Genomic DNA, 27,929 nt, shown 5'->3' with positions numbered 1-27,929 from the left:
AAGGGTTTTTGCGCCATAGGTAGGACAGGGTCGCCGGCCGTGGGCATTTGGGTGGGTGCCTGGCGCCTCCGCGCCCAGAAGAGCCGACCGGGGTCCTTCCAAAAGGGGAAGTGGCAGGCTGGGGGCTGGGGGCTGGGGGGAGGGGAGGGGGGAGGGCGGGACGGGCCACGGCCAGAGGGGCACAGCAAGGCCGTCCACGAGCTGCCTGCTGGACACGCAAGAGCGGCCCGTAAGGGCTCCTCCCGACGACTAGCTCGAGGGCTGCCGCGTGGTTGCTCGCGGTGCCCAGGAGGACGTGAAGGCGTCTGGGTTTGCTGCCGGCCGCCGGCGCCCCCTCCTCTCCCTCGGGCCGGGCAACAGTGTGCAGGCGACGCGTCCCTCGCGCGGAGTCCAGCAGCAGCAGCAGCAGCAGCTCGGAGTCGCGGGCTCGCCTGGCGGGAAGGGCCGGGGGAACCTCCCTCCCTGCCTCCCTCCCTCCCTGCCTCCGTCGCTCGGCTTCCTGGTCGGGACGGGTGTGGGCGCAGGGGCCCCGGAGGCGTGTGCTCTGAGCCGCCCAGGAAGGCGGAGCACGCCCCGCAAAGTCCGCCCGCCCGCCGCCCGCCCCCCGCCTGTGCCCCCAGACGGGAGCTCCTCCCGGGCACGGCTGCGGCCTCCCGGGGCCCCGGGCCCGCCTCGCGCGCGGTGTGTGCGGGCCGTCCAGGAGACCCGCCGGGGTCCCGTCCCGTCCCGTGGCCGCCCGTCCCCCCGGCTTTCTGCGGCGCCCGCCGGGGCCCTTGGGCTGGCGATGGCCAAGGCCGGGGGCGGAGAGCGCCAGGTGAGAGGGGCGCACAGGTGGGGGGGCGGCGGGGAGGGGGGGTGGCTGCCCGGGGGCTTGGCCGGGGCCGGCGGGTCCCGACCGGGCACCAGCCTCTCTCCTAGCCTCGGGCGCCCTGTGCTTCTCAGGAGGCGGCCGGCTGCCGGCCTGGAGGAGAGGAGGAGGCCGCCGCCGCCGCCATGGAGGACGAGGTCTTTACCAGCGCCGGGAGCCTAGCGCCAGCGCCCACCTTCCGCCAGGGCAGCGTGGACGACCTCTACATCCTCCTGGAGAATCTGGGCAGGTGAGGGGCAGGCGGCGGGGGGTGGGTGGGGGGAGGGTTCCTCTCTTTTCTGCGGCCCCCCAAAGCCCCCTGCAGTGGAAGCTGAGTGCTGCCCCCCCCCCCCGCCAAGACTTCATGTCCCACGTTCCCTGTCCAGTGGGCACTTCGGGGTGGTGAAGCGCTGCCAGGAGCGGAGCACCAGTGCCTTCTACGCCGCCAAGTGTGTCAAGGTGCGCAGGCGCAGAGGCAGCCGGCTGGGCCTGGACCGAGAGCAGGTGGAGCGGGAGGTCTCGATCCTGCAGCGGCTGGACCACCCCTGCATCATGCGCCTGCACGACACCTTTGCCAGCCAGACGGAAATGGTCCTGATCCTAGAGCTGTGAGTGGAGGGAAGGGGCACGGAGGCCGGGCGGGAGGCAGAGCCCTTTGGGGCACAGTCCCCTCCCCTCAGATGGCGGCCCGGGAGGATGGCTTGCTCGGCTGGGGCGCTGTGTGGGCATGGGTGGGTTTCCCCCCTCAAGGGTTCATTGGAAGGGCAGGGCTGCAGGGCTTTGGAGTAGCCCTTCCAATTCCATTTCTGGGCCTTGAGTCAAAATGTCATTTCTAGGTCCTCCAGGCCGGGGGGGAGGGGTTGCAGCTGTGTTCCAGCTCAGGCTCAGCCCGTGAGGATGCAGGCCAAGCCATGTACAGCCCTTGCCAACCTGCCCCGCCTGCAGAAGCAGGGCCTGAGCCTGACCGCCAGCAGCTCTCTCCCCCCAGCACTTCCCCAGAGCCCCCAAGGACGCTCTTGCCGCTTCTCCGCAGCATCCATGGTGGGGAGCTGTTTGATTTCATTGCGGAGAAGGAGGTGCTGACGGAGGAAGAAGCCATCAAGTTCCTGGAGCAGATCCTTCAGGGCGTGGCCTACATGCACTCCTGCCGCATCACCCACTTCGACCTGAAGGTACCTGCCACACCCACCTGGGAGGTGGGAGGCCAGCCCGGCATTCTCAGGAGGTCAGAGATGAAGCAATGCAAGGTCAGGAGGCAGGCCATGGTCAGTCCGGGCTCAGGCTGCACCAAGGTCCAAGAGCCAGTTCCAAGCTGGTCAGGCAACCGCTGGTGAGGTCTGGAGGAATGCACGGAGCAGAAGTCCATTAGTGGCTCTTAGCCACAAGGTCTAGATGGGACACTCTGTCTGGGCATGGATCCTCTGTCTTCTGGGTGCTTATGGGGAGCCAGAGTGCGGCCCTGAAGTCCTTGTTTCATTTAAAGAAACTAGGTGTTTATGGATTGCCTCCACAGTGATCCTAGGCCACCATTCCCACCCCCTGTTGTGATATGTTTTTGCCACACTGAGCACTATTTCTCTCACAAGAGAAGACTGAGGAGAAATAGGAGTGAAGCAGTTCAGCCCTATCAAGGTGGATCAAGAACTGGTTGACAGATTACACTGAAAGGGTGCTTGTGGATGGTTTGTCATCTTTTCGAAGAGGAGTGATGAGTGGAGGGCCTCAGGAATCTGTCCTGGGCCCTGTGTGGTTCAACATATTGGTAAATTATTTGGATGAAGGAATATAAGGGGTCATTATTAAATCTGGAGATGACACCAAACTGGGGAGGGGGGGGCAGCAAAGACACCAGAAGACCGAATCGGAATACGGGATGATCTTGACAGGCTTGGAAACTCGGCTAAAATGAATGTCAGTGATGATAAATGTAAAGTTCTTCATTCAGGTAGGAAAAATCAAGTCCTCCAGGACTTCTCCAGTTCTTAAAGAGGTCCCAAAGATGATGGACAAGGGCTGTGCAAGTTCTCTGGAAAGTTCTTTGAGTACTCTCGGGTGCATTTCATCCGGACCAGGGGATTTGAACTCATCCAGTGCAGCTAAATGCCTCTCGACAACCTCTCTATCCATATTAACCTGCCACCCAGACACTATCCTTTGGCTACGGCCATCTCTAGATGTGCCTAAACACTTTGACCTGTGGGAAAAAACAGATGTAAAATAAGCGCTGAGCCTTTCTGCTTTCTCTGCATCTTCCGTTAGAGTTTGTCCATCCGCACCCAACAGTGGGCCTATTGCCTCCTTTACTTTTGATTGGCACAGCCGATTCCCGCCCTGCGCGAAGCGCCTCTCGCCGCGTTAGGCCGCCGGCCAAGGGAGTCCCCACCAGCCGTGCTGCGTGCGACTGCCAGGGGCTCCCTTACCTAGCGCCCGCTGTATTTTTCTTACAGCGGGCTTGATTACTAGTTATTATATAAAGCATTTACAGAAAGGTAAAAGAGTCGGGTCATTTCTGATTTCACAATATCCAATTTCACAATATCCAATTTTCCTTCCGACATTCCACGTACATTCCATGTTGCAATCCTTCTGGTTTTCTTTTGGCTCAGGCCTCTGCATTCTCCATGGGCTACATCGGCAGCTATGTGACCATAAATGCCCAGGTGACTGGCAGAGAGCTGTCGCCCTTCCCCAGTGGCTTGTTCAGTACTTCATGGTCTGGGGGGGGGGGGTCTACCACTCCATACCATAGTTGATGTGCTTTCCATAGAATATTCTTGGCAAGAAAAATGGGGTGGTTTGCAAGTTCCTTCCCCATGCCTCTGTAATTGGCCCACAGGCTGTGAGCTCCGCAGTTCACCCCCTTATCACATAGAGAAACGCAGAGGGAGATGACTGTTTAGCCTCTGCTTAAAAACTTCCAAAGAAGGAGAACCCACCACCTGAGCAGTTTCTCAGTGGAACAGGCGTCCTTGGGAGGTGGTGGGTTCTCCATTTTGGAGATTTTTAAACAGAGGCTTGATAGCCATCTGACAGAAAGGCTGATTCTGTGGAGGTTCAAGGGGTGGTAGGTTGCAGGGGATGAGCGATTGGGATGTGAGTGTCCTGCACAGTGCAGAGGGTTGGACTAGATGACCCAGGAGGTACCTTCCAACTCTAGGATTCTATGATTCTGCCTCCCAAGGAAGCCTGTTCCACTGAGAAACCACTCTGTCAGGAACTTCTTCTAGATGTTTATCCAACAGACCCTCCGGGAGAACAGAAAACAACTCTGCTCCATCTTCTGTGTGGTTCTTGATGATCCAGCAGTCTGGAGCAGAGGCTGGGGGTTAACACCTGTGAATCTCTCCCCCCCCCCCACAAAGGGGGAGGCCCAGGTGGGAGCCAGAGGTGAAGGCTAACCATGGACGGTAGAGCATTTGGTTGGCAGAGAAGAATTAGCTTTATCCAATGGCCCACCAAGGGCTCTCCTGTGCGCATGAGCAGGATCTCGGCTCAGCATGTCAAGAGGGTGGAGTGCAGGTGGCTGGGCTGAGGACAGTGCTCCTCCTTCCCTCCTTCCCTCCCCTTGGTTCTGGTCGAGGCCAGGGATCTTGAGCAGATTTTGGGAGACCAAGAGTAGGCATCTGGGTGGGGGCGGGGCAGGAGGGAGCATGTTTCCTGATGCTGCACAGAAGTTTCCTTTCCGGGGGGGAGGTTTCGATGCCATTTAAGCTTTTTGTTTTTTCGGCAGCCAGAAAATATCATGCTGTTTGAGAAAGACGTCCCCAACCCCAAGATCAAGATAATTGACTTTGGCTTGGCTCAAAATCTGGGGGATGGAGGCATCTTCAAAAGCCTTTGTGGAACCCCACAGTACATTGGTAAGTGCCAAGCAATCCTCCCATCTTCTCGGGTGAAGAATAGCCCCCCCCCCTCCCCCACCTGTAGCCCGACCACTGCAGGCCTGAGACGGGGGCAGGCAGGGGGTGCTGTGTGGCAGAGCACTCCCTGAGCGTAGGCCAAATGGGGTACAGAAGATTGGCTGCCCCATCTTCTCTCCTTTTGTGCCCCAAAGAAGCTTCTGGGAGAAGAGGTCAGAGCTTTGGGTACTGACCAGGCTAAGGGTGGGTTAGATTCGAGGGATCTGTTCTGCCAAAGGCTACCTCTGCCTCCGTTAGCAGAAAAGATTCACAGGGTTCCATGACAGTCATAGAATCATAGAGTTGGAAGGGGCCATACAGGCCATCTAGTCCAACCTCCTGCTCTACGCAGGATCAGCCCTAAGCATCCTAAAGCATCCAAGAAAAGTGTGTTTCCAACCTTTGCTTGAAGACTGCCAGTGAGGGGGAGCTCACCACCTCCTTAGGCAGCCTATTCCACTGCTGAACTAGAATCCTAGAGTTGGAAGGGGCCATACAGGCCATCTAGTCCAGCCCCCTGCTCAACGCAGGATCAGCCCTAAGCATCCTAAAGCATCCAAGAAAAGTGTGTATCCAACCTTTGCTTGAAGACTGCCAGTGAGGGGGAGCTCACCGCCTCCTTAGGCAGCCTATTCCACTGCTGAACTACTCTGACTGTGAAAAACGTTTTCCTCACACTAAGAGATGCGAGAATGAAATTGGAGTCCAGTGGCCCCTTAAATGTTACATACCGGGGTGGGGGGTGGGGGTACTTGCCAAGAGTCAAGATGCATAAGTAAATGGACAGTAAATACAACTAAGAGAGCCCATTTAGTGTAGTGGTTAGGAATGTGGACTTCTAATCTGGTGAGCAAAGGTTTGATTCCCTGCTCCTCCTCCATATGCAGCTAGCTGCGTGAACTTGAGCTCACCACAGCACTGATAGAGCTGTTCTGACCGAGCAGGAATATTGGGGCTCTCTCAGCCTCCCCTCCCTCACAGGGTGTCTGTTGTGGGGAGAGGAATGGGAAGGCGACTGTAAGCTGTTTTGAGACTCCTTCGGGTAGAGAAAAGCGGCATATAAGAACCAACTCTTCTTCTTCTTCTTCTTCTTCAGTAATCTCAGGGCTCTCTCAGCCTCACCCACCCCACAGGGTCTCTGTTGTGGGGAGAGGAAGGGAAGCTGTTTTGAGACTCCTTCGGGTAGAGAAAAGCGGCATATAAGAACCAACCCTTCTTCTTCTTCAGTAATCTCAGGGCTCTCTCAGCCTCCCCTCCCTCACAGGGGGTCTGTTGTGGGGAGAGGAAAGGGAAAGCAATTGTGAGCTGCTTTGAGACTCTTTCTGGTAGAGAAAAGTGGCGTATAAGAACCAACTCCTCCTCCTCCTCCTCCTCCATTTATGTATGTAAATATTTATTTGCCACCCTCTCTTGGGGCTCCATACTGTTTACATAGTACACAGGAAAACATAAAGATAAATACATTATAATTCAGAATAACATCAATTGAACAACAGTAATAATAGTGGTCTAATAATTTATTCACATTAATAATGGGGGGGGGGCAGTAGATGGTTGTTGGTTCGGTCAACCTAAACCAAACTCCTGGTGGGAGAGCTCCCTTTTGCAAGGCCCTGATCCCTTCCGGGAGCTCACTCCAGCAGGTGGGGGCGAGGACCAAGAAGGCCCTGGTCCTGGGTGAGGCCAGGCGTGCTTCCTTGGGGCCAGGGATCTCTAGCCAGTTGGACATGGCAGAGCGTATTATTTATTATTAGCTTTATTTCCTGCCACTATCAGGAAGCCATCTCGCAGCGGGTCACATATTAAAAGCCCACATGAAATAGTGATTGTAATACCCCATTAAAGTTATGTACCCCGGTGGCAAAAAACCTCTCCTCCCACCCCCGTAGACCTGCCAGAATAGCTCTGTTTCGCAGGCCCTGTGGAATACACTCTGCTTCCGCTGGGCCCGCAGCTCCCCCGGGAGCTCATTCCACCAGGTTGGGGCCAGGACCGAAAAGACGCTGGCCCTGGTTGAGGCCAGGCAGGCTTCCTGGGGGCTAGGAGCTACCTGGTACATAAAGCCCTGCGGGGGCCATAGGGCAACAGGCGGTCCCTCAGATATATGGGTCCCAGGCTGTGAAGGGCCTTAAAATCTGCCGCAGGCACAGCATTTGGAAGGCTGAGGGAATGTTCAGCCCTGAGAACAGGAGGTTGAGAGGGGACGGCATTGTGGTCTTCAAATATCTGAAATGTTGTTACTTAGAGGAGGGCAGGGAGTGGTTTCTGTTGGTGGCAGAGGAGAGGACCCACAGTCATAGGTTTAAACTATGCACCACAGTTGAAAAGGGATGTAGACAAACTGAAGAAAGATGTAAAGAAACTGGAGTGTGTCCAGAGGAGGGCAACAAAGATGGTGAGGGGTTTGGAGACCAAGACGTAGGAGAAAAGGTTGGGGGAGCTTGGTCTGTTTAGCCTGGAGAGGAAACGACTGAGAGGGGATCTAACAACCATCTTCAAGTATTTAAAAGGCTGCCAAATAGAGGATGGAGCAGAGTTGTTCTCTCTTGCCATGGAGGGACGGACCAGAACCAATAGGATTAAATTAATGCAGAAGAAATTCTGTCTAAACCTCCGGAAGAAGCTCCTGACAGTCAGAGCAGTCTCTCAGTGGAACAGGCTTCCTCGGGAGGTGGTGGTTTCCCCATCTTTGGAAATTTTAAAGCAGAGGCTGGAGAGCCATCTGACGGAGTGGCTGATTCTGTGAACATTCAAGGGGATGGCAGTTACAATGGATGAGCATTGTCTTGCATTGTGCGGGTGGTTGGACTAGGTGACCCATGAGGTCCCTTCCAACTCTGTGATTCTACGATTCAGTGATTCTATGCATAGAACAATATTGGCTAGATATCAGGGAAAATGTTTTCACGGAGTCGTTCAGCAGTGGAATCGACCACGTGATGAGGTCGGGAAGACTGTCCCTCTCACGGACAGTCTTCAAACAGTGGATGGACAGAGACGTATCCTGGATGTTTGAGCCTAATCCTGCATTGAGCAGGGGGCTGGACTAGATGGCCCATGTGGGATCCTTCCCCGTCTAGGATCCTATGAGTCTAGGTCAGCAGTGGACTGGGCTGCCTAAGATGGTGGGGAGCTCCCCCTCACCGGCCGTCTTCAAGCAGTGGCTGGACAGATCCTTCTCCTGGATGCTGGAGGCTGATCCTGCCCTGAGCAGGGGGTGGGACTAGATGGCCTCCATGGCCCCTTCCCACTCTAGGAATCTAGTTCAGCAGTGGAATGGGCTGCCTGAGGAGGTGGGGAGCTCCCCCTCACTGGTGATCTACCAGGAGTGGCTAGACAGATGGCCTCTATGGACCCTTCCAACATTAGGATTCTATGAGTGTTGTGATAACCTGCAGTTCAGCAATCTCCTTTTCCAGTCTGTTCTTTGCACTATAACAAGGGACCAAGCCCTATGACGATAGGTTGTGAGGGACTTGGGAATGTTCAGCCTGGAGAAAAGGAGGTTGAGAGGGGACATGATAGCCCTCTTTAAGTATTTGAAAGGTTGTCACTTGGAGGAGGGCAGGATGCTGTTTCCGTTGGCTACAGAGGAGAGGCAGTAATGGGTTTAAACTACAAGTACAACGATATAGGCTAGATATCAGGAAAAAAATGTTCACAGTCAGAGTAGTTCAGCAGTGGAATAGGCTGCCTAAGGAGGTGGTGAGCTCCCCCTCACTGGAAGTCTTCAAGCAAAGGTTGGATACACACTTTTCTTGGATGCTTTAGGATGCTCTGGGCTGATCCTGCGTTGAGCAGGGGGTTGGACTAGATGGCCTGCGTGGCCCCTTCCCACTCTAGGATTCTAGGAGTCCAGTTCAGCAGTGGAAGGGGCTGCCTAAGGAGGTGGGGAGCTCCCCCTCACTGGCCGTCTTCAAGCAGCGGCTGGACAGATCCTTCTCCTGGATGCTTTAGGCTAATCCTGCGTTGAGCAGGGGGTTGGGACTAGATGGCCTGCATGGCCCCTTCCCACTCTAGGATTCTGTGATTCTATTATTCTACTTTGAGGTCCCCCAGTGAGTGTCCCAGGAGGCTGACATGTTCTCCTACAGGTTTCTCAGTCTTTTGATTCTTGTGCCATTGAACTCCGACTTCTTTTGTGCTCCAAATTTGGAATGAGTGGGAGGCTTTTGAGCCTTCCCAGCTCTGTGATTTTCTTTGACCCTGGGCCCAGCTCAGGACTTGGGTTAGTAGCTGGGTGTGAATGTCCCCCCCCCCCGCGGCTGTTGGTTCAAGAGTCCAGCAAAGGAACGACCCGTCGCAACACCTTCCCCTCTAGGCTGGAGGGGGCCCCATTTGCTCCCCCTTCCCCAGCAGTGCACCTTCCCATCCTAATTTCTTCTTGCGGGTTTAACGGAAATGTTAGTTTTTAAATCCGGCTTGCAGTCTGCCTCAGTCCCATTGAGAAAGAGGCACTGCATGTGAAAGAGATGATGATGATGATGATGATGATGAATCATTCTTCCTCAGCACCTGAAGTGATCAACTATGAGGCTCTGAGCTGTGCAACAGACATGTGGTAAGAGCCACGGAGGGCGTTTCCCTCTCCCCTCCCTCTCCCCCTCCCCTGTCCATGCGCACTGTATGCGTGGTGGGGAAATCAGGCTGCCTGCTGCCTATTTCAGGGAGTCCAGTCACCCCGGCGATTCCAGTTTGTTGTTCCGTGGGGCGGGGGTGGGTTTGCTGTATGGGGACCGCCAGGGGATCTCTTGTCCTCGGTCCCCCCTTGCCCTGCCTGCTGCTTCCGCTTCCCAGGCAGTCCTTGAAGCTGCAGCCCCCAAGATCTCAGCACGTCATGCCACCGTGGAGTCTTTTCTTAAAGCTATAGGTGTTGTTTGTGTAATTGGGGTGAATTTTAATCACCCAATGTATTTTTTTTAGATTTCAGATATTTTTGCAAACCTGAGGCTTCCTTCAGGTTTGTAGAGGCATCTCCTGTCTGTCTTCCCCCACCTTGTAGATTTTTGATGCACCTTCTGTGGCCTGGTGGGAAGTTTGCGTGCCATTTTCTCCTTTGGACTCCTGAGGGCACACAGCACATGGTTGTTTTTAAAAAGAATTCCCCAGGGCTGCAGGCGCTGTCTTGTCCCCCCACCTCCCTCTCCCTGGGCATGACCCAGACCAGCTCCGAGGCTCTTCGACAAGCGGGGTTGGGTGGGGGTGAGGGCTGGCCGGGATTCTCTCAGGTTGCCTCTCGCCCTCTCTTTCAGGAGCATCGGGGTCATCACATATATCTTGTAAGTACCCCAAACTTTGGGTTCTCTTTGGCCTTGGGGTGGGGGGATGCTGTGACTCCACTGGGGGCTTGTGGGCTTCTGTGTTTGAATTGATGGGAAGAGTGGTGTCAGTCAGAGTGTTAGAGGAAGCGTAAGGCCACCGCGTGTGAGTGTCAGCTCCCTTCCTAAGGATGGTTATCTTGCCTGGGCTGCGGCGGGAGGGAATGCTTGCTGGGTGTGGCCTCCCAGAACACCTTCTTGCAGGCCTGGCTCCCCTTTGGACCCCTGCGGTAGCATTTGGTATTACGTTGAAGCTGGTCCCCACTCGTGGCTGGTGGATGCATTGAAACAGTGGTGATATCACAGGAGATCTTGAAGGGGAAGGCAGGTCCCATTTATTGAAGGAGGGCTGCAGCCTGCCCGTTCCGCGTGAAGCTTCATGCATCCCCTGGCTGTCCTTCTTTGTGGGAGTTATGGAATGGCTAGGCTGGCTGCCTTTTGGGATGTGCAGGTCAGCCGGACCATTCCCGTTGTGTGGATTTAGAACAGATAGACTCTAGGGCCAGGAAGCCTCCCCGGGTCTGCCCTGACCAACTCTGGCCTGGCCCTGCCACAAACGGGCCCCTTCTTCCCCGCAGACTGAGCGGCATGTCTCCATTCCAAGGGGAAACGGACACCGAGACTCTCTCCAACGTGGTTTCTGGCTCCTACGAGTTTGAGGACAAGTATTTCAGCCAAACCTCTGAGCTGGCCAAGGACTTCATTCGACAACTTCTGGTCAAGGAGCCTGGGTAGGGTCTCCCTTGCCCTTTCGGTGGCTCTGGTGGTCTTCCGTGGTCCTTCAGTGGCAGCAGAGGAGGATTTGATGCAGGCCTGCTTCTTTCGAGCTGGTCTTACAGCGGAGTGGGAAGGGTTCGTGGCACAACAGGAAATGGCACTTTCTGTATTTCAGGAGCCGAATGACAGCCGCTGAATGCCTCCTCCACCCCTGGATCAAGGTCAGGACCCAGAAGGCAAGGGGGAGCCTGCCTGGCCTCCCCTCCCCTCCCCTCCCCTCCCCCCCTTGGGTGAAAAGGGAGCATTTATCTGGCCCTTTTTATGGGAAGCAGAGACAGTGAGGCCCTGGGAGATGGCGAGGCTGTTGTTTTAGAAGGCACCTCTGTGTCTCTTGTTTTCCTCGCCTCTCCCACAGTTCTGCTTGCTTCACCCACATCAGACAAAGACTTGACCCTTGGGATGGGAAGCACCTTAGGCCCTGACTAGGGTGCTGCCATCCATCACTGGGAGGCACTGGCGCATGGGACTGGGCTCACATGGAGCTGCGCAGCTCTCAAATGTTATGCCCACCGCAGCAGCAGGGCTTTGACTCTCTGCAGCTGAGAGCTGCTCAGCCACTGAGCTCCATTCTGCTGGAAGAGCAGAGCAGAGCAGGGGCTGGGGGGGGGCATGGGGAACTTTCAAGCTCCTGGTGTTGCACCCGCAGCTCTCTTGCAAGCTGGCCATCCTTTGGCAGCGGGATCCGGTTGTTTAGAAATGTCCGCAGTGGGTCCCAGTGGGTCTCCCCTGCCTTGCTCCGTCCTTGAATAGGGGTTGGTTGCCCTCGCCTGCAGGAGTTCTTGGACTTCCACCTCTGCCCACTGGGTGGCACCTGGTCCCCAGAGATGTCCTTGTGTGCTTGGTCCCTCTACAGCCCATCTGCCATTTGGCAGGACCCCCTAGAAGTGATGCAGCCCAAATATTTCCCATTGGGGGGTTGTGCTGTTGAGCCCCGATTTCCAGCTTCTCCCAGAAAGACCAAAAGTGCAACAGTTGCCTCAGCGGCCTGTTTAGAGTTTGCAGCAGTAAGCATCAGGCCATCCATTGGAGCTACCCTCCAAACAGGACAGGGGCCCGGCAGCTGCTGCAGGCAGCCACGCCTGGTCCTCCCAGTGGAAAGCCAACTGGCCTCAGCTGCCAGACTGGGGGGGATTGTGTCAAAGGAGAACCACTTGGGTGTGGCTCCCCGGGACAGTGGGCGGGTCTGGAGCAGGGGACTGAGTTGATGGCGCCAGTCTCCATCCATCCATTCGGGGGGGGGGGAGGGAGTGTTGCATGGGCACTGGCTCTCCCCCAGTGTGAGCCCCTCCCTCCCTCCCTTCCAGCCATTCGAAGATCAGGGTCAGCTCTTCTTTCAAAGGATTTTTCTTTATAGTTTCTATGGTGGAAGAAATTTAGGTTTTTGTTTTTCTATTCTGGAATAAGTTAGATGCACACAAGGCAAGGTTTCCTGGGGAATGCATACTATCTTTTTAAAATGTAAGAGTATCAGAAGTTGCTGCAGTGGCACCTGCTTGCAGTTTAGCTTGTAGCAAACGAGGCCTCGCCATTCCACAAATACACTAAATATTTTAACTTCATAAATGATGCATGTTCTGTTGTTTCAACAGTCACATAAGATTAGGTTCAATAGGACAGTGTGTGATCCCATGTATTATAACTGCCCCCCCCCCCCAATTTTATCCCCTGGGGAAATAGCCCTCTGTTTTGTTCACAGTGTCAGAGTTTGTGGAGGTTTTGCACCTCTCTCACAACTTTGCTGAGGCTGCAGATGGCCACAGGGCCCCATGCAGGGCCGGACCTTTGGACGGGCTCCCTAGCCTGGCCACCGGCTTGCTCTGTCCCGCTTGGGGCTGGTCTGGGGGGGGGGAGGGTCCTCCCTGCAGAGTCGTGCCTGATGCCGCAGCCTGTGTGTCCTGCAGCCCCTCAGCCGGAAGCAGGTGGCCAGCCGCAGCCGCTCCTCGATCAACATGAAGAGCTTCCGCCGTTTCAATGCTCGGAGGAAGTGGAAGGTAACCTTAGCTGGGCACAGGTGTGGGCTGAGGGCAGGTGTGGCAAAATCCATGTCTGTTCTTCTTCAAAGGGGAACGACCTCTGTCCTGCTGCCAAGGTGAAACACCCCTTCAGGCGCTCCCGGTCGGAAAGGGGGTGTCGCAGGACCGGAAGCCCTCTCTGGCCTGCGGCCGCCTGCTGACCCCACAGTTGAGGGATGCTGCCCCCTGCAGGCCATTCCCTGCTTGGGCTGTGGTGGATCTTGCTGCCCTGGTCCTTCCGAGGGGGGGGGGGCATCCAGCCTGGAAGGGATTCCTGGCCAAGGGCAGATTCCAGAAACAGCCTGGCGAAAACAGGGGACATCCTGCCCTGGACTTCTGCATTGAAGAGAAGCCCCGTCAAGCTGCAGCACCAGAATCACTGCTCTCTTTTCTCCATCAGCTCTCCTACAATATGGTGTCAGCGTGCAACCGCTTGTGTCGCATGCAGCTCTTGTGCCATCAGAAGAAGGAGGAGGACGAGCAGCTGGTGGGTGCCCTTCCGGAGGAGTCTCTGGCATGGGGGCGGGGGGGGGGAGGAGCTTTGGCTGTTTCTGGCTGCTGCAAGGCCTGCTGGGGGTTGCATGCAAGGCCTGCTGGAGGTGCCCCTCGTCCCAGCCTCAATCCTGGCGGGGGTGGGGGGGGGTCTGGAGGCTCTCGCCCCTCCTGCTACTGCTGCTCTTGCTGTTGTCTCACTCCGGCCCTTTCTGCCCAAACCAGCGTGACTGTGAGAGTGACCAGGAGGATGAAGCCCGTAGCCCCGCGTCTTTGCTGCGCAGGCGAAGAAGCAGCTGCTCTTGAGCCCGGCCCGGCCCGGCCCCGCCCCCTCCTTCCACCCATCCGTCCAGCCGTGGGGAGGATCTGCACCCGGTGCCATAGAGGAGAGTCCCTCTGGCCAAGCCCAGTCCTCATTCAGATAGGCGCCACAGAAGTGGGCCAGCCTGGTGACTCCCTGCTGACACTGGGGGGGGGGGGGCGGGAGCAGGGGGGCTGCAGGGCTGCAAGTTGTGTAAAGGACAGACATCAAGTTTGCAGATGACACCAAATTGGAAGGACTGGCAAATACTCCGGAAGATAGAGACAGAGTTCAACGAGATCTGAACACAATGGAAACATGGGCAAATGAGAACAAGATGCAATTTAATAAAGATAAGTGTAAAGTTCTGCATCTGGGTCAGAAAAATGAAAAGCATGCCTACTGGATGGGGGATACGCTTCTAGGTAGCACTGTGTGTGAACGAGACCTTGGGGTACTTGTGGATTGTAAACTAAACATGAGCAGGCAGTGTGATGCAGCGGTAAAAAAGGCAAATGCCATTTTGGGCTGTATCAACAGGGGCATCACATCAAAATCACAGGATGTCATAGTCCCATTGTATACGGCACTGGTCAGACCACACCTGGAGTACTGTGTGCAGTTCTGGAGGCCTCACTTCAAGAAGGACGTAGATAAAATTGAAAGGGTACAGAGGAGAGCGACGAGGATGATCTGGGGCCAAGGGAACAAGCCCTATGAAGATAGGTTGAGGGACTTGGGAATGTTCAGTCTGGAGAAAAGGAGGTTGAGAGGGGACATGATAGCCCTCTTTAAGTATTTGAAAGGTTGTCACTTGGAGGAGGGCAGGATGCTGTTTCTGCTGGCTGCAGAGGAGAGGACACGCAGTAATGGGTTTAAACTTCAAGTACAACGATATAGGCCAGATATCAGGAAAAAAAATTCACAGTCAGAGTAGTTCAGCAGTGGAATAGGCTGCCTAAGGAGGTGGTGAGCTCCCACTCACTGGCAGTCTTCAAGCAAAGGTTGGATACACACTTTTCTTGGATGCTTTAGGATGCTTAGGGCTAATCCTGCGTTGAGCAGGGGGGTGGACTAGATGGCCTGTATGGCCCCTTCCAACTCTATGATTCTATGATTTTGTGATCCTATAACATGGCTGCCTTGTGGGGGGCCCTGTCCGCTGGAGCATCTGGATCTGGCTCAGGCCAAGACAGACAATGAAGAGCACAAAATGTGGCACGGTCTCTGCTTGGGTAGAGTTGGCAGCTGCTGGGGAGCCCCTGGCCTGGCCTGGCCCAGCCCAGCCTGATGCTCAGCAAGGTCAGTCCTGGTCATTGCTTGGATGAGAGATCCCCCCCCCCCCAGGAAGCCCCGGGTGGCTCTGCAGGGGCAGGCAACAGTAACCCTTTGAGGGGCTGGGCCAGATGGAGGCAGCATCTGCAGGAGGGCCTCTTTTCTGGGCCGGGACAAGGCAGGAGATGGTGGGCCTGCAGACCCTTCCAGCCTCACTGCTCACACACAGACGCAGGCACCCTGCCCCAGTCGGGCCGCCTTTCCTTCAGGTCCCCCTCCCTGGGCTGCCACAAAGGACCTCAGCTAGCTGGTTGCTCACCGCGCCCCCCCCCCCCCCCAGTCCGTCCAGTCCCTGAGAAGGCGTCTCTCAGCCCGTTCCCTCCCCACTCTTATTTCCCCAACAAGGAATGAAGCCGGTCCCTGCGGCTGCCCCTGGCCTGTTTCAGTTGTTAGGCTAAATATTTGGAAAGATCCCTTTGTCAACAGTGGCAGGCAGCTGTCCAGCTCTGGCTCCAAAGAAGCCCCAGGGCAGCAAGCCGGCAGGGATGGGGGGGGGGGGCTCCCGGCTCCGCCCCCGAGCTCCTGCTCCACCTGTGCAGGTGAGCTGAATGGACTGGCTGGCTGAGAGGATGTGAGGTGGAGAGGTGTGAGCTAGAAGGGAGCCAGTCTCAGCCTCTATCCTCTGTTCCCAACTTGGCCATGAGAAAGCAACACTTCGGAGAGCTTCCAGCTGAGCCCAGCAACCGTTGCCTCTCTCCCACCGCCTGCTGCTAATGGAAAGCTTCCTGCCTGGCGTGATCTCCCCCTTCTCCAGATCCTTTCCCCTCATGGCACGGGAGGGGCTGCGGGGCCCGTGGGCCTTGGGTGCCCTACTCCTCGGCCTCTTCTGCCTGGTCCCAGCCCCAGTGATGCCTGAAAGTAAGTGGGGGAGGGGCTGGTGTGTGTGTGTGTGGGGGGGCTTGCCTTGCCCTAGGGGCATGCCAGATTCAGTATGGGCCAAGCCCAAAGCCAGCCCAGCCGGAGAAGGGAGTTCCGACCACATGCCTGGGGCCTTTGGGGGGACGGGGGTGGGGGGCAGCCAGCAACAGGCCCAAAGGCTGCAAGAGTGAAGAAACCCTGTTGCTGAGCGCTTGAGTCTCTGGGGATGCCGGGACCTGGGAGGGGGTGGGGTGGGGTGCGGGGAGAGGGTCCTGTCCCGCAGGGGCATCAGGCAGTGCTTGGCTGTTGGCTGACACATAGAATAGACTCCCAGAATCCTAGAGTGGGAAGGGGCCACAGAGGCCATCTAGTCCAACCCCCTGCTCAGTGCAGGATCAGCCCAGAGCATCCTAAAGCAATGCAGGGTGGATGCCTTCCACAGGGGCAGTGGGAGGGCCTGGGGCTGGCTGCTCTGGGGCAAGACCAGCTGCCCCTCAGATCTGCTGCCATGGCAGTGGGGGGCAAGAGGAGCCGGAGGGCTGGGCTGGGGTAGAGGTAGAGCCTCTTGGGGGGCTGGGGAGGTTGTGGGGTACTTGGGGAGGGAGGGGGTACGCATGTGTGTGGCCCCACAGAAGAGCCGCTATGTCCAGGACTGGGTAGTGATGGTGGCAAGGACACGCTGCTGGGCAAACTGGTCCAGGGGCATGTTGTGCTCATTCTTCCCCCGTTTCACTTCTGGGTGAGTCAGGAATTTGGGGTCCCGCGTTACTCTTGGGGGGAAGGAAGCCGCCCCCCCCTGTCCACGCAGGTCCCATGGGTGCCACACAGACTTTGTCTGTTACGAGGCGGAGTGTTTGGGGTGGTTTGCCGAGCTTGTCCGTGTGGTGTTTATAGTAAACGGCACCTTGGGCCCCGGAAGGCCCTGAGAGGGTTCTCCGAGAGAGGGATACCTCGGCTGCAGGTTTCATCTGTGTGGGGGAGCTGGGGGGGATCACGCTTGTAACCTGCCCGGCGTGGGTGGCATTTCCGTGTGAGCTGCCTGGGTTTTAGGCAGGAAGAGGGTCTCCCCATTGGAATGTCCAGTGCTGACTGAGGAGGAGGCTGTCTCTGAGCATGTCCAAAGTGCGCGTCCCTTCCCACTTCAAAAGAACAACTACCAGGCGCTGGCTTCCAGGGTCATGCGGGGCTGCTTCAGCCCCGATGGACTAGCTGCCCCCTTGCTTCCAGGAGCGAGTCCAAGGGCTGGTTCTTCTCTTGAAAGCTCCCTGTGGGACCAACGCCTCCCATCTACCTGAAAGCCCTGCTACCTAACTGAAGCCCTGCTCTCTGCCCCTCGTCCTACCGAGGTTAAGGGAGAGGCAACCTGAGACACGGGGCCTTTCCAGTGGCGGCACGCTCTCCTGGGGCTTTGCCCTACTCTGCCAGAACGTTATTGAGGTTCATCCAGGGCCTCAGCTAATTGTCTGATCTTTTAACACCAATTTCCTGAATGCTTTTAGGCTGAAAATTTAAATTCATTGTCAACTGCTCAAATTCATTGTAGGCTTTCCATTCTGCTTTGTAGGCCACAGTGAACACAGGTTCCCTGGAGAGGTGGTATTTTATTTTATTTATTTTATTGCATTTTTATGCTGCCGTCCCCTGAGGCTCAGGGCGCTTCACAGGGAACGAAGGCATACAAACAAGAACAATAAGAAGGGGAGCAGGGGAGCTGGTGCATTTCAGAGGACAGGCTCCCGGTGGGTGGGGAGGGGCTGTTCTTGCAAGGGGGGGGGGACAAGAGCAGTCTCAGAGCAGCTGTGCATGGGTGTGGGCCACATGCAACCCATCTGAAGCACAGCCCCCTGGGGGAGTGGGCGAGATCCTGCTTTAGGATGCTTTAGGATGCTTAGGGCTGATCCTGCGTTGAGCAGGGGGTTGGACTAGATGGCCTGTATGGCCCCTTCCAACTCTATGATTCTATGAGATGCAGCCGGTGTGCCCAGCAGTTTTTGTGGGGCTTGTTGTTGCTTGTTGCTATTCAAGGATGATCTGGGGCCAAGGGACCAAGCCCTGTGAAGATAGGTTGAGGGACTTGGGAATGTTCAGCCCGGAGAATAAGAGGTTGAGAGGGGACATGATAGCCCTCTTTAAGTATTTGAAAGGTTGTCACTTGGAGGAGGGCAGGATGTTGTTCCCGTTGGCTGCAGAGGAAAGGACACGCAGTAATGGGTTTAAACTACAAGTACAACGATATAGGCTAGATATCAGGAAAAAAATTTTCACAGTCAGAGTAGTTCAGCAGTGGAATAGGCTGCCTAAGGAGGTGGTGAGCTCCCCCTCACTGGCCATCTTCAAGCAAAGGTTGGATACACAGGGCCTTTACGCACGGGGATCTTTGTTGCAAATTGTTTGCGGAATGAAAAATCGCCATTTAAAATAGTGGAATTCGTCGTTATGCATACCTGCCTTTGTAGTGGAATCAGTTGCGTTTTTTAGCGTTTCCCACAGGCTTCCGGTCTCGGCAGAAATCGCTAGAAAGGAAGCGCTATTGCCAAGCTCGTCCCGCCCCTGGCCGTCAAGCAGCCAATGGGCAGCCGTTAGCATGCTCCCAAACAGCCCCTTTCCCTTTAAGAAAGGTTTTTTTTAAAAAAAAAACAGACCCATTGCAACGAATCTGTGTAGATTCGTTACAATGGAGAGACCCATCCAGCTGCCTAATGTGAGCTGTCGTTTGATCGTATGATCGTTGCCATGCTGCCTCGAGTGATAAAAAAAAAATCCCCCCCCCCCCCGCTCACGGGCCCGATTTTCGGCTGAATTAATGTGTAAAAAATAAAGGGACTTTATTTCAGCAAACGGGCTTTTATGTGGTTTGTGCTTAGTGACTAAAGGTGAAGGACTGAAGCCAGGGAAGCCTCTAAACAGAAAGAGGCTCGCTGGTGCGTTTATCCCCGCTCGCTCGGAGAAAAAAGAATGGCGATCGCTTCGCCGGAAGTTTGGAGGACAGGCTCAGGAGGAGGGACTTTGAAGAAACCGCAACAATGTTAACGCACAGGTCTTTATCGCTAGTGTTGCAGATTGTTTGCAAGAGTGTAGCGCTTTCCGGAGGGTGAATCCACTTTTTGGGATTCCCCTGAAAGCGCTACAACGAAGCGCTTTTTGCTGATCGGTTTCAGGAGTGTTGCAGATTGTCTACGACGTCGTGCGTTATTCCAAATCAGTAGCGTTTTCAATTAACAACCATTGTGCTATTCTGAAGCCGTGCAAAAAGCCCCACACTTTTCTTGGATGCTTTAGGATACTCTGGGCTGATCCTGCGTTGAGCAGGGGGTTGGACTAGATGGCCTGTATGGCCCCTTCCAACTCTAGGATTCTGTGATTCTGTTTTATTGCCTGCCACTCTTGGATATGCCTTCTCGTGGCAGGTTACATACAAAATTCAGTACAATACTAGAATCCCCAATTAAAACACCCATAAAATTCAAAACCGTATGGTGGAAACAATTAAAAAAAAACATCCCTGTTAACAACTGGGGTGGCTACAAGCGGGGTGCCTAAAAGAGCCATGGCAATAGATGGACCGGAGTGGAAGCAAATCTTCCAGTGGGGAGCCCCATTTGACCTTCTACCAGCACTGACCTCAGCCATTGACCTGGCGGAAGAGCTCTTTTTTGCGGGCCAAAATGTGTGGAAGGAGTGGCTGCTTAGTCCTTGGAGACCCTCTTTCCAGGCCAGGGGTGTGGGGCTGCGTTCCCTTGGCTGCTGCAGCAAGGCTAGCACAAGGGCACCCTCTCCCTGCCCTGCACATCCCTCTGGTGCTTAGCAACTATCAGAACTATGAGCAAATATTCCCCAGGGGCTGTTCAGACCCTCTTTAAACAGCTGGCCAAACAGTCCTGCTTCCAAACAGCCTGCTCCCACCCAGGCGCTCTCGGGAGGAGGGGTGATCAGGGCCTGGCCTGGCGCTCCTTCTGTGCCTTTCCCACGCCTGGGGGAAGGAGGAGGTTCAAGAGACAAAGTGGTCCCTGGCCCCATGTCTGAGGGTGTGTCTCTGCTGAGAGAATCCCACGGCCAGGAAGGGCCTTTGGGGCCACCCCACCCTGCACTGCGTCGTCTTTTCAGCCCTTCCTTCAGTCGCCTTCACCGGGGGTGGGTGGGGGTGGGAGGGAGGGAGGGAGAGAGAGATTTTGCCTAAGACCTTTGGAGCTTCTTTGGAGCATGAGTTGTGGGGCTCCTGCTCCACACAGCAGTTTTCTTTAACAGCCCCATTTCTTTCCCACCTGTTCACAGGTGTGGGCAGGGTGGCCATGCTCCAGGAAGGTTCTGAAGTTCTTCTGGGATCACAGCATCTCTCCTGACTGCAGCATTCAGCTCCATGTGGATGAACAGCAGTCTTCATGGCCGGAGCCCTCTTGCTGATTGGCCTTTCTGGCTCCTAACTCTCCCCCTCCCCCCCCACACACAGATTATGCCCCCAAAGCTTCCAGCCTGGCTGTGGGGAAGAGACAAGGTTTGTCACTGTGAACTCTGGCAGCATTGGATAGAAGCAAGTCAGCCCTTCTCGTGCTTTTAAATCCCTTGGCAGCACATGAGGAAAGGTTGGGGGAGCTTGGTCTGTTGAGCCTGGAGAGGGGACGACAGAGAGGGGATCTGATGGGCATCTTCAAGTATTTAAAAGGCATAGTTGTTCTCTTTTGCCCCAGAGGGACAGACCAGAACAAATGGGATGAAATTAATTCAAAAGAAATTCCGTCTCAAGATTCGGTAGAGGTTCCTGATAGTGAGAGCGGTTTCTCAGTGGAACAGGCTTCCTCGGAAGGTGGAGGGTTCTCCATCTTGGGAGATTTTAAAACAGAGGCTGGAGAGCCATCTGACGGAGAGGCTGATTCTGTGAAATTTTTTTCCTGATATCTAGCCTATATCGTTGTACTTGTAGTTTAAACCCATTACTGCACGTCCTTTCCTCTGCAGCCAACGGAAACAGCATCCTGCCCTCCTCCCAGTGACAACCTTTCAAATACATAAAGAGGGCTATCATGTCCCCTCTCAACCTCCTTTTCTCCAGGCTGAACATTCCCAAGTCCCTCATAACCTATCTTCATAGGGCTTGGTCCCTTGGCCCCAGATCATCCTCGTCGCTCTCCTCTGCCATTCCGCACGCGTTTACTGTAACAGAAGGCTTACATATGGTAAATGCTACTAATTTGCAGTTTCGCATGACGTCGCACACAATCTGGAACACTCCTGCAACAATTCCGTAAAAAGCGATAACTTGTAGGGAATTATCTAGGGAAATCGGGAAAAGTGGATTCACCCTTTGAAAAGCGCTACACTCTTGCGAACAATCTGCAACACTAGCGAAAAAGACCCGTGCGTTCTCATTGTTGCGGTTCCAACAAAGTCCCTCCCCCTGGTTTTCTCCTCTGAACTTCCGGCGAAGCGATCGTCATTTTTTTCCCTCAGAGCGAGCGGGGAAAGCAACGAACCAGTGAACCTTCATTCACCCAGCGAGGCTTCTCCGGCTGCAGTCCCTCCACAGAAGTGCTATAAAGCTCCCCTAAGTCCCCAAGCACAACACAGTCCTGTCTGCAAGTTCCCTTTATTTTCGGCCGAAAATCACGCCCGTGTGGGGGGGGGGCGGTTCACTCGGGGGAGTGTGGTAATGATAAATCGCCAGCTCACACGCCAGCTAGAAGGGTCTTTCCGTTGCAATGAATCAATGCATATTCGTTGCAACGTGTTTTTTTTTTTTAACCTGCGCTTAAAGGGAAAGGGGCTTTTCTGGAGCATGATAACAACCGCCCATTGGCTGTTCGTTTGATTGACGGCCAGGGGCAGGACCAAGCACAGAAAAAATTGCTTCCTTTCTAGCGATTCCTGCGAGACCGGAAACCTGTGGGGAACGAATGAAACACTACTGGATTCCACTACAAGTGCAGGCATGAGTAATGCCGAGATTCCACTATTTAAAATAGCCTTTCCGCTTTGTGGAACCAATTGGCAACATTGGTCCTTGTGCGGAAAAACCCACAGTATTACCTAGAAGCGTATCCCCTATCCAGTAGGCATGCTTTTCATTTTTCTGACCCAGATGCAGAACTTTACACTTATCTTTATTAAATTGCATCTTGTTCTCATTTGCCCATTTTTCCATTGTGTTCAGATCTCGTTGAACTCTGTCTCTATCTTCCGGAGTATTTGCCAGTCCTCCCAATTTGGTGTCATCTGCAAACTTGATAAGTAGTCCCTCCACCCCCTCATCTAAATCATTAATAAATACGTTAAAAAGTACCGGGCCAAGCACCGAGCTCTGAGGTACCCCGCTACTCACCTCTCTCCAGTCTGATGAAACACCATTGACAACAACTCTTTGAGTGCGGTTCTCTAACCAATGCCCTATCCATCTGACTATCTGAAAATCCAGATTGCAGTCCTTCAATTTATCCATCAGAACATCATGGGGAACCTTGTCAAAAGCTGTACTAAAATCCAAGTAAACAATATCAACCGAATTTCCACTTGGTCAAAAAAGGAAACCAGGAGACAAATCCATGCTGACTTCCTTGGATCACCAAATTGTCCTCCAGATGTTTGCAGATCGCTCCCTTTAATATCTGCTCCATTATCTTCCCCACAACAGAGATCAGACTCACTGGTCTGTAGTTTCCCGGGTCATCCTTCCTCCCTTTTTTGAAGATTGGAATAACGTTTGCTCTCTTCCAGTCCTCCGGGACATCTCCAGTCCTTAAAGAGGTTCCGAAGATGATGGACAAGGGCTGTGCAAGTTCTCTGGAAAGTTCTTTGAGTACTCTCGGGTGCATTTCATCTGGACCAGGGGATTAGAACTCATCCAGTGCAGCTAAATGCCTCTCGACCACCTCTCTATCCATGTCAACCTGCCACCCAGACACTATCCCTTGGCTACTGCCATCTCTAGATGTGCCTAAACCCTTTGACCTGTGGGAAAAAACAGATGTAAAATAGGCCAATCTTAGCTCACTCTCAGCTTTGGCCTTTCTGATGATTGATCTACAGTGCCTAGTAACCTGCAGGTACTCTTCTTTAGAGCTCTGTCCTTCCCTCCATTTCCCTCCATTTCCCTTTTCTTTCTTAGTTCCTCTTGAAGTTCTCTGTTCATCCAAATAGGCTTCTTAGAGCTCCTGCAGTGTTTTTGTCTTTCTGGGATAGTCATTGATTGAGCATGCAATAGCTCCTGTTTGAGTAGCACCCACCCTTCACATGCTCCCTTCCCTTCCAGCATTCTCGTCCATGGTATGACACTCATCATGTCTCTGAGTTTATTATAAGTTTGCCCTACAAAAATCCAACATCCGCCTCTGGCTACAAGCTTCCTTGCCCTCCCCCCCATCTCAAAAGGAATTCTATGAGGACATGGTCTCTTCCCCCTAGGGTCCCCACCTCCTTCACCTCATCCACCAACTCTTGTCTGTTGGTCAGTATTAAGTCCAGTATGGCTGAACCTCTTGTGGGTTCATCTACCATTTGATAAATGAAATTGTCAGCCAGGCAGGTCAGAAAGTTGCATGACTGAGGATGCTTCGCAGAGTTTGTTTCCAAGCACACATCTGGGAAATTGAAGTCACCCTATGCATGACACTCACATCCCAATCGCTCTTCTACTGTCAACTGCCACCCCTTTGCCTTCGCAGAATCAGCCTCTCTGTCAGATGGCTCTCCAGCCTCTGTTTATAAATTTCCAAAGATGGAGAACCCACCACCTCCCTAGGAAGCCTGTTCCACTGAGAAACCGCTCTAACTGTCAGGAACTTCTTCTGGATGTTTAGATAAAATTTCTTTTGAATTAATTTCATCCCATTCATTCTGGTCTTTTCCTCTGGAGCAAGAGAACAATTCTCCTCCATCTTCCATATGGCAGCCTTTTAAATACTTCAAGATGGTTATTAGATCCCCTCTCAGTCGCCTTCTCTCTAGGCTAAACTGACTGAGCTCCCTCAACCTTTCCTCATACGATTTGGTCTCCAAACCCCTCACCATCTTTGTTGCCTTTCTCTGGACATGCTCCAGTTTGTCAACATCCCTCTTCAATTGGGGTGACCAAAACTGAACACAGGACTCCAAGTGAGGCCGAACGAGAGCAGAGTAAAGCTGTACCCTTGCGTACGGCCACACGCCTGGATTTCAGAAAGAGAGAAAGTGGCGAGAAAGGCACCCTCCTCTTCCTCCCCATCCTCCAGGCATCCGGTCTGCTCTGCTCAGCACAGAACTCGCCTCTGGCCAGGCGAAGGGAACTGCCCTTTGGAGGAGGGGCTCCCAGTGCTCTGCCCCAGTCTGTGTGGGACGGCTGGGGGCAGCCCCAGAAGCTGCCTGCTTTTGAATGTAGAGGGAGCAGAAAGGCTCTGTAATGGTGGGGCCATGTTGCCCTGCCAAAGCCCAAGGGGGGCAGCTTTGAGGGGCATGAGGACTCCTGTGGCTGGGCGGAAAGGGGCAGGAGCAGGCAGCACATTTTCCATGCCTGGATGGGGTGCAGTTAATACCAGCACCGTCCGCCAGGAATTTGGGCGTGATCTTCGTTGCTTCCTTTTCCATGGAGGCTCAGGTCATGAACGTAGCACGGATGCCGTTTATCCATCTCCGCCAAGCACGGCTACTAGCGCTCTACCTGTCCTCGGACCACTCGGCCACAGTGATCCATGCAACGGGCGCTTCCAGATTAGACTACTCTAATTCGCTCTGTGTGGGCCCACCCTTGTCCAGCTGGTACAGAACACGGCTGTGAGGGGCCTCCCCAGGACACCTTGGAGGAGCCATATTCGGCCTGTGCTGAAACAACTGCACTGGTTGCCAGTCTGTTTCTGGATCAAGTCAAGGTTTTGTTTTAGACCTTCAAGGCCTTATGCGGCTTGGGGCCTCCCTATCTGCGGGACTGCCGGTCTGCCCTTTGCTCTGTGGGTATGAACCTACCGGTTGTCCTGAGCCTGGCCTTGACCAGCGCCAGGGCCTTTTTGGCCTTGATCCCAACCTGGTGGAATGAGCTCCTAGGAGAGCTCAGGGCCCTGGTGGAGCTGTCAAGGGGCCACAGGGCCCGCGAGGTGGAGCTCTTCCGCCAGGCGCTTGGTTGAGGCTGGGGAAAGGGTGCCTGGAGTTTCAATCTGGGGTCCCACCCTAGGGTTGGTTGCTATGGGAGATCTCACCACATGGGACCTGTGGCAGGCAACGGGGGCTGGAGCATGTCAGGATCAGTCCCTGCTCTCTGCCATGCTTGAGTTTCCAGTGAACCTAAGGGACTCCATCTTGGAGCGCTGTGCCTTTACAGAAACGTTCCCATGTAGAGCGGTGGAGCTATGGGGATCTTTTGTGCTGTTCCCGCCATCTTGCTGTTGCTGTTGTATCAATATTAGGTTTTTTAAATTCGGACTGGGGATGTTTTACTGTTTGTATTGGATTCTTGTTTTTGTTGTCTTATTGTGAGCTGCCTCGGGCTGGTAGTTGCCAGGAGAGACAGGGTATAAATATAAAAATAAATGAAATGAAATGAAATGGTTGGGGAGAGGATAGCCTCACCGGTTATGTGGTGGGGCAGTGCTCTTGCTCCGCTGGGGATGGTGACAAATCAAGTCTTGTGGGGGGGGGGGAGGACTGTATTGTGAAGGCAGAATGAACCAAGTGCTGCCCTGCCCTATAACCTCTGGGGTTTCCAGCGTTAGAGCTCCCTTCTCTGGGTGCAAAGGTCTTGAGAGCACTGACTCGGTAAGAAGGGTGCCACCAGAATGTGGGGGGTTCCTCAGGTGCCGCCGTGGGCTTGAAGCCGGACAGCCGACCGCAGAGTCACATGGCAGCCTCTGAGACCCCAGTATGTGGGGGGGAGTTGGGGGAAGGATGCTCTCATCCGTGGTCCTTCTGCTTTTCTTTGGGGCTGTTTCTGTGGGGACGTGAGGCGAGGCTCTCCTTCCCCAAACAGTACGTGTCAGACGTAGGAGGTCTTGCCAGTGCCCCCTTTTTAATTCAGTGGGGCATTCACATGAGTAGCTAGGGTGTGAGGGGGGGGTGTTTGTGTGTGGGGGGAGGCTTTTCTAACCCCCTCTTCCTTAGGGGACATTCACAGGGCCTGCCGTCTCCTCTTTGCAACTCTTCTCTTTCTGATCTCCACAGTCTGTGGAAGCATGGACATCCGCATGGATGTCTCCCAGCTGCAGAAGCTGGAGAACTGCACCGTCATCGAGGGCAACCTGCAGATCCTTCTGATGTTCACCACCAGCAGCGAGCACTTCCGGCACCTGCGCTTCCCCCGCCTGGTCATGATCACGGAGTATCTACTCCTCTTCCGGGTCTACGGGCTGGAAAGCTTGCGGGACCTCTTCCCCAACCTTGCTGTCATCCGTGGGACCAGCCTCTTCTTGAACTACGCCCTGGTGATCTTTGAGATGCCGCATCTGCGCGACATTGGCCTCCATGGCCTGACCAACATTCTGAACGGCTCTGTGCGCATCGAGCGCAACCAGGAGCTCTGCTACATCTACACCATTGACTGGGGGCTGCTGCAGCCCCACTCGCTGGAGCAAAACATCATCCTGCACAACAAGCCAGCGGAGGAATGTGCAGATGTGTGCCCAGGGATTCTGGATGTGGAGAAGCCCTGTGTGCAGACTCAGACGAGCATCAGTGGCCGGAGGGAGTACCGCTGCTGGACTTCCAGCAACTGCCAGAAAGGTCAGTCCTGAACCCCACAACTGGCAGAGGGAGGAGTGGCTTCCGGTGGGGCTCGGGGGGCGGAGTGGTGCAGAGGGCATTTCCAGTGTTGTTCAGAGGGCATTTCTAGTGCAGGGTGTGCACTTGGTGAGCAGCTTGAGAAAATATCCACGCGTCAGGACCTTGTCATCATGGGTGACTTCAATGTCCCAGATGTGTGCTGGGAAACAAACTCTGCGAAGCGTCCTCAGTCATGCAAGTTTCTGATCTGCCTGGCTGACAATTTCATTTATCGAACTAGTAAATAAGCCCGCTGCAGTTTGAATGCAGCGGGCGCTTGCGGGATGGCTAGGGCAGGGGCGGCTCGGGCTGGTGCCAGGTGACCCGCGGTGTGGCGTACCTGTTGGAGGAGGCGAAATGGGCGGCGAGGCGAGTGTCAGCGGTGGTGGGTGCGGCAGTGGATGCGGCAGAGCAAAGCGCGGGGTTCCAGGGGCCAGGCGAGCCGTGTGAGTGCGGCACCGTGGCGGCGGAATCGTGGGCGGCGGGTCGGAGGGTGGGCGGGGCATGGGTTGTTGTTGCAGCGGGCGTCTTTGTTGCGGTGGACAGTGGTGCGGGTGGCCGCGGTAGCTGTGGGTGGCAGCACAGGCCGCTCCCGGGCATGTGAGCCGGGGCGAATTGTGCTTGAGGAGGCGGCGGTGTCAAGCCGGCGGCGGCTGGCCCTTCGTGGGCATCAAGAGAGGGAGCAACGGACCGCGCGGGCCGTGGCGGAGGAAATGGCGGTGGGCGGCCGCTCGCAGGCAAGACTGAAGGTGGGAGGTGCAGGAGGTACTTCGCGCCTCCCGATTAGGCAGTCCTGCGGCAAGGGACCAATTGGAGGGCCTCCGATTGTCAGTCTGGGGGAAGGGGCCTATCGGCACCCTTCCTCATCACGGACAGGGCCCACCCTCGGGGCCCTTAACGAATTATTTGATCCGCTCCGCTAGGAGCGGGTTAAAGATGGTAGATGAACCCACAAGAGGTTCAGCCATACTGGATTTAATACTGATCAACAGGCAAGAGTTGGTGGATGAGGTGAAGGAGGTGGGGACCCTAGGGGGAAGTGACCATGTCCTCATAGAATTCCTTTTGAGATGGGGAGCCAAGGAAGCTTGTAGCCGGAGGCGGATGTTGGATTTTCGTAGGGCAAACTTTAATAAACACAGAGACACAATGAGTGTCATACCATGGACGAGAATGCTGGAAGGGAAGGGAGCATGTGAAGGGTGGGTGCTACTCAAACAAGAGCTATTGCATGCTCAATCAATTATTCCAGAAAGACGAAAACACTGCAGGAGCTCTAAGAAGCCTATTTGGATGAACAGAGAACTTCAAGAGGAACTAAGAAAGAAAAGGAAAATGTTCAGGAAATGGCGGGAACAACAGAGCTCTAAAGAAGAGTAC

The 27,929-nt window shown here is 54.8% G+C and overlaps 2 protein-coding genes across 5 annotated transcripts in view; both read left to right on the top strand.

Annotated features, from left to right (window-relative positions):
- Window positions 1–259: 259 nt before the first annotated feature.
- LOC143828632 (death-associated protein kinase 2-like) lies at window positions 260–14,018 on the top strand. 3 transcript variants are annotated; one of them, XM_077318915.1, is made up of 12 exons: window positions 260–814; window positions 943–1,097; window positions 1,234–1,455; window positions 1,881–2,019; window positions 4,578–4,707; window positions 9,259–9,307; window positions 9,999–10,025; window positions 10,643–10,795; window positions 10,957–11,002; window positions 12,743–12,832; window positions 13,254–13,340; window positions 13,571–14,018. In XM_077318915.1, exons 1-12 carry the CDS (start codon window positions 785–787, stop codon window positions 13,649–13,651), a joined length of 1,209 nt encoding a protein of 402 aa, XP_077175030.1. In that variant the 5' UTR covers window positions 260–784; the 3' UTR covers window positions 13,652–14,018. The 3 variants fall into 3 exon arrangements, with proteins under 3 accessions (XP_077175030.1, XP_077175034.1, XP_077175036.1); XM_077318919.1 differs by lacking the exon at window positions 1,234–1,455 and having other exon boundaries at window positions 453–814; window positions 1,836–2,019; XM_077318921.1 differs by lacking the exon at window positions 1,234–1,455 and having other exon boundaries at window positions 454–814.
- Window positions 14,019–14,167: 149 nt separating this feature from the next.
- Window positions 14,168–27,929, top strand: part of INSRR (insulin receptor related receptor) — a 66,149-nt gene continuing 52,387 nt past the window's right edge. For both annotated transcript variants that reach the window (XM_077318608.1, XM_077318526.1), the window contains exons 1-2: window positions 14,168–15,839; window positions 25,953–26,510. In XM_077318608.1, the coding sequence (XP_077174723.1) occupies window positions 15,695–15,839; window positions 25,953–26,510 (703 nt within the window). In that variant the 5' untranslated portion in view covers window positions 14,168–15,694. The remainder of the gene's footprint in view (window positions 15,840–25,952; window positions 26,511–27,929) is intronic.

Source organism: Paroedura picta, chromosome 1, assembly GCF_049243985.1.
Source record: "Paroedura picta isolate Pp20150507F chromosome 1, Ppicta_v3.0, whole genome shotgun sequence".
Classification (NCBI taxonomy): domain Eukaryota; kingdom Metazoa; phylum Chordata; class Lepidosauria; order Squamata; family Gekkonidae; genus Paroedura; species Paroedura picta.
This window is presented reverse-complemented; position numbering and strand designations above follow the sequence as displayed.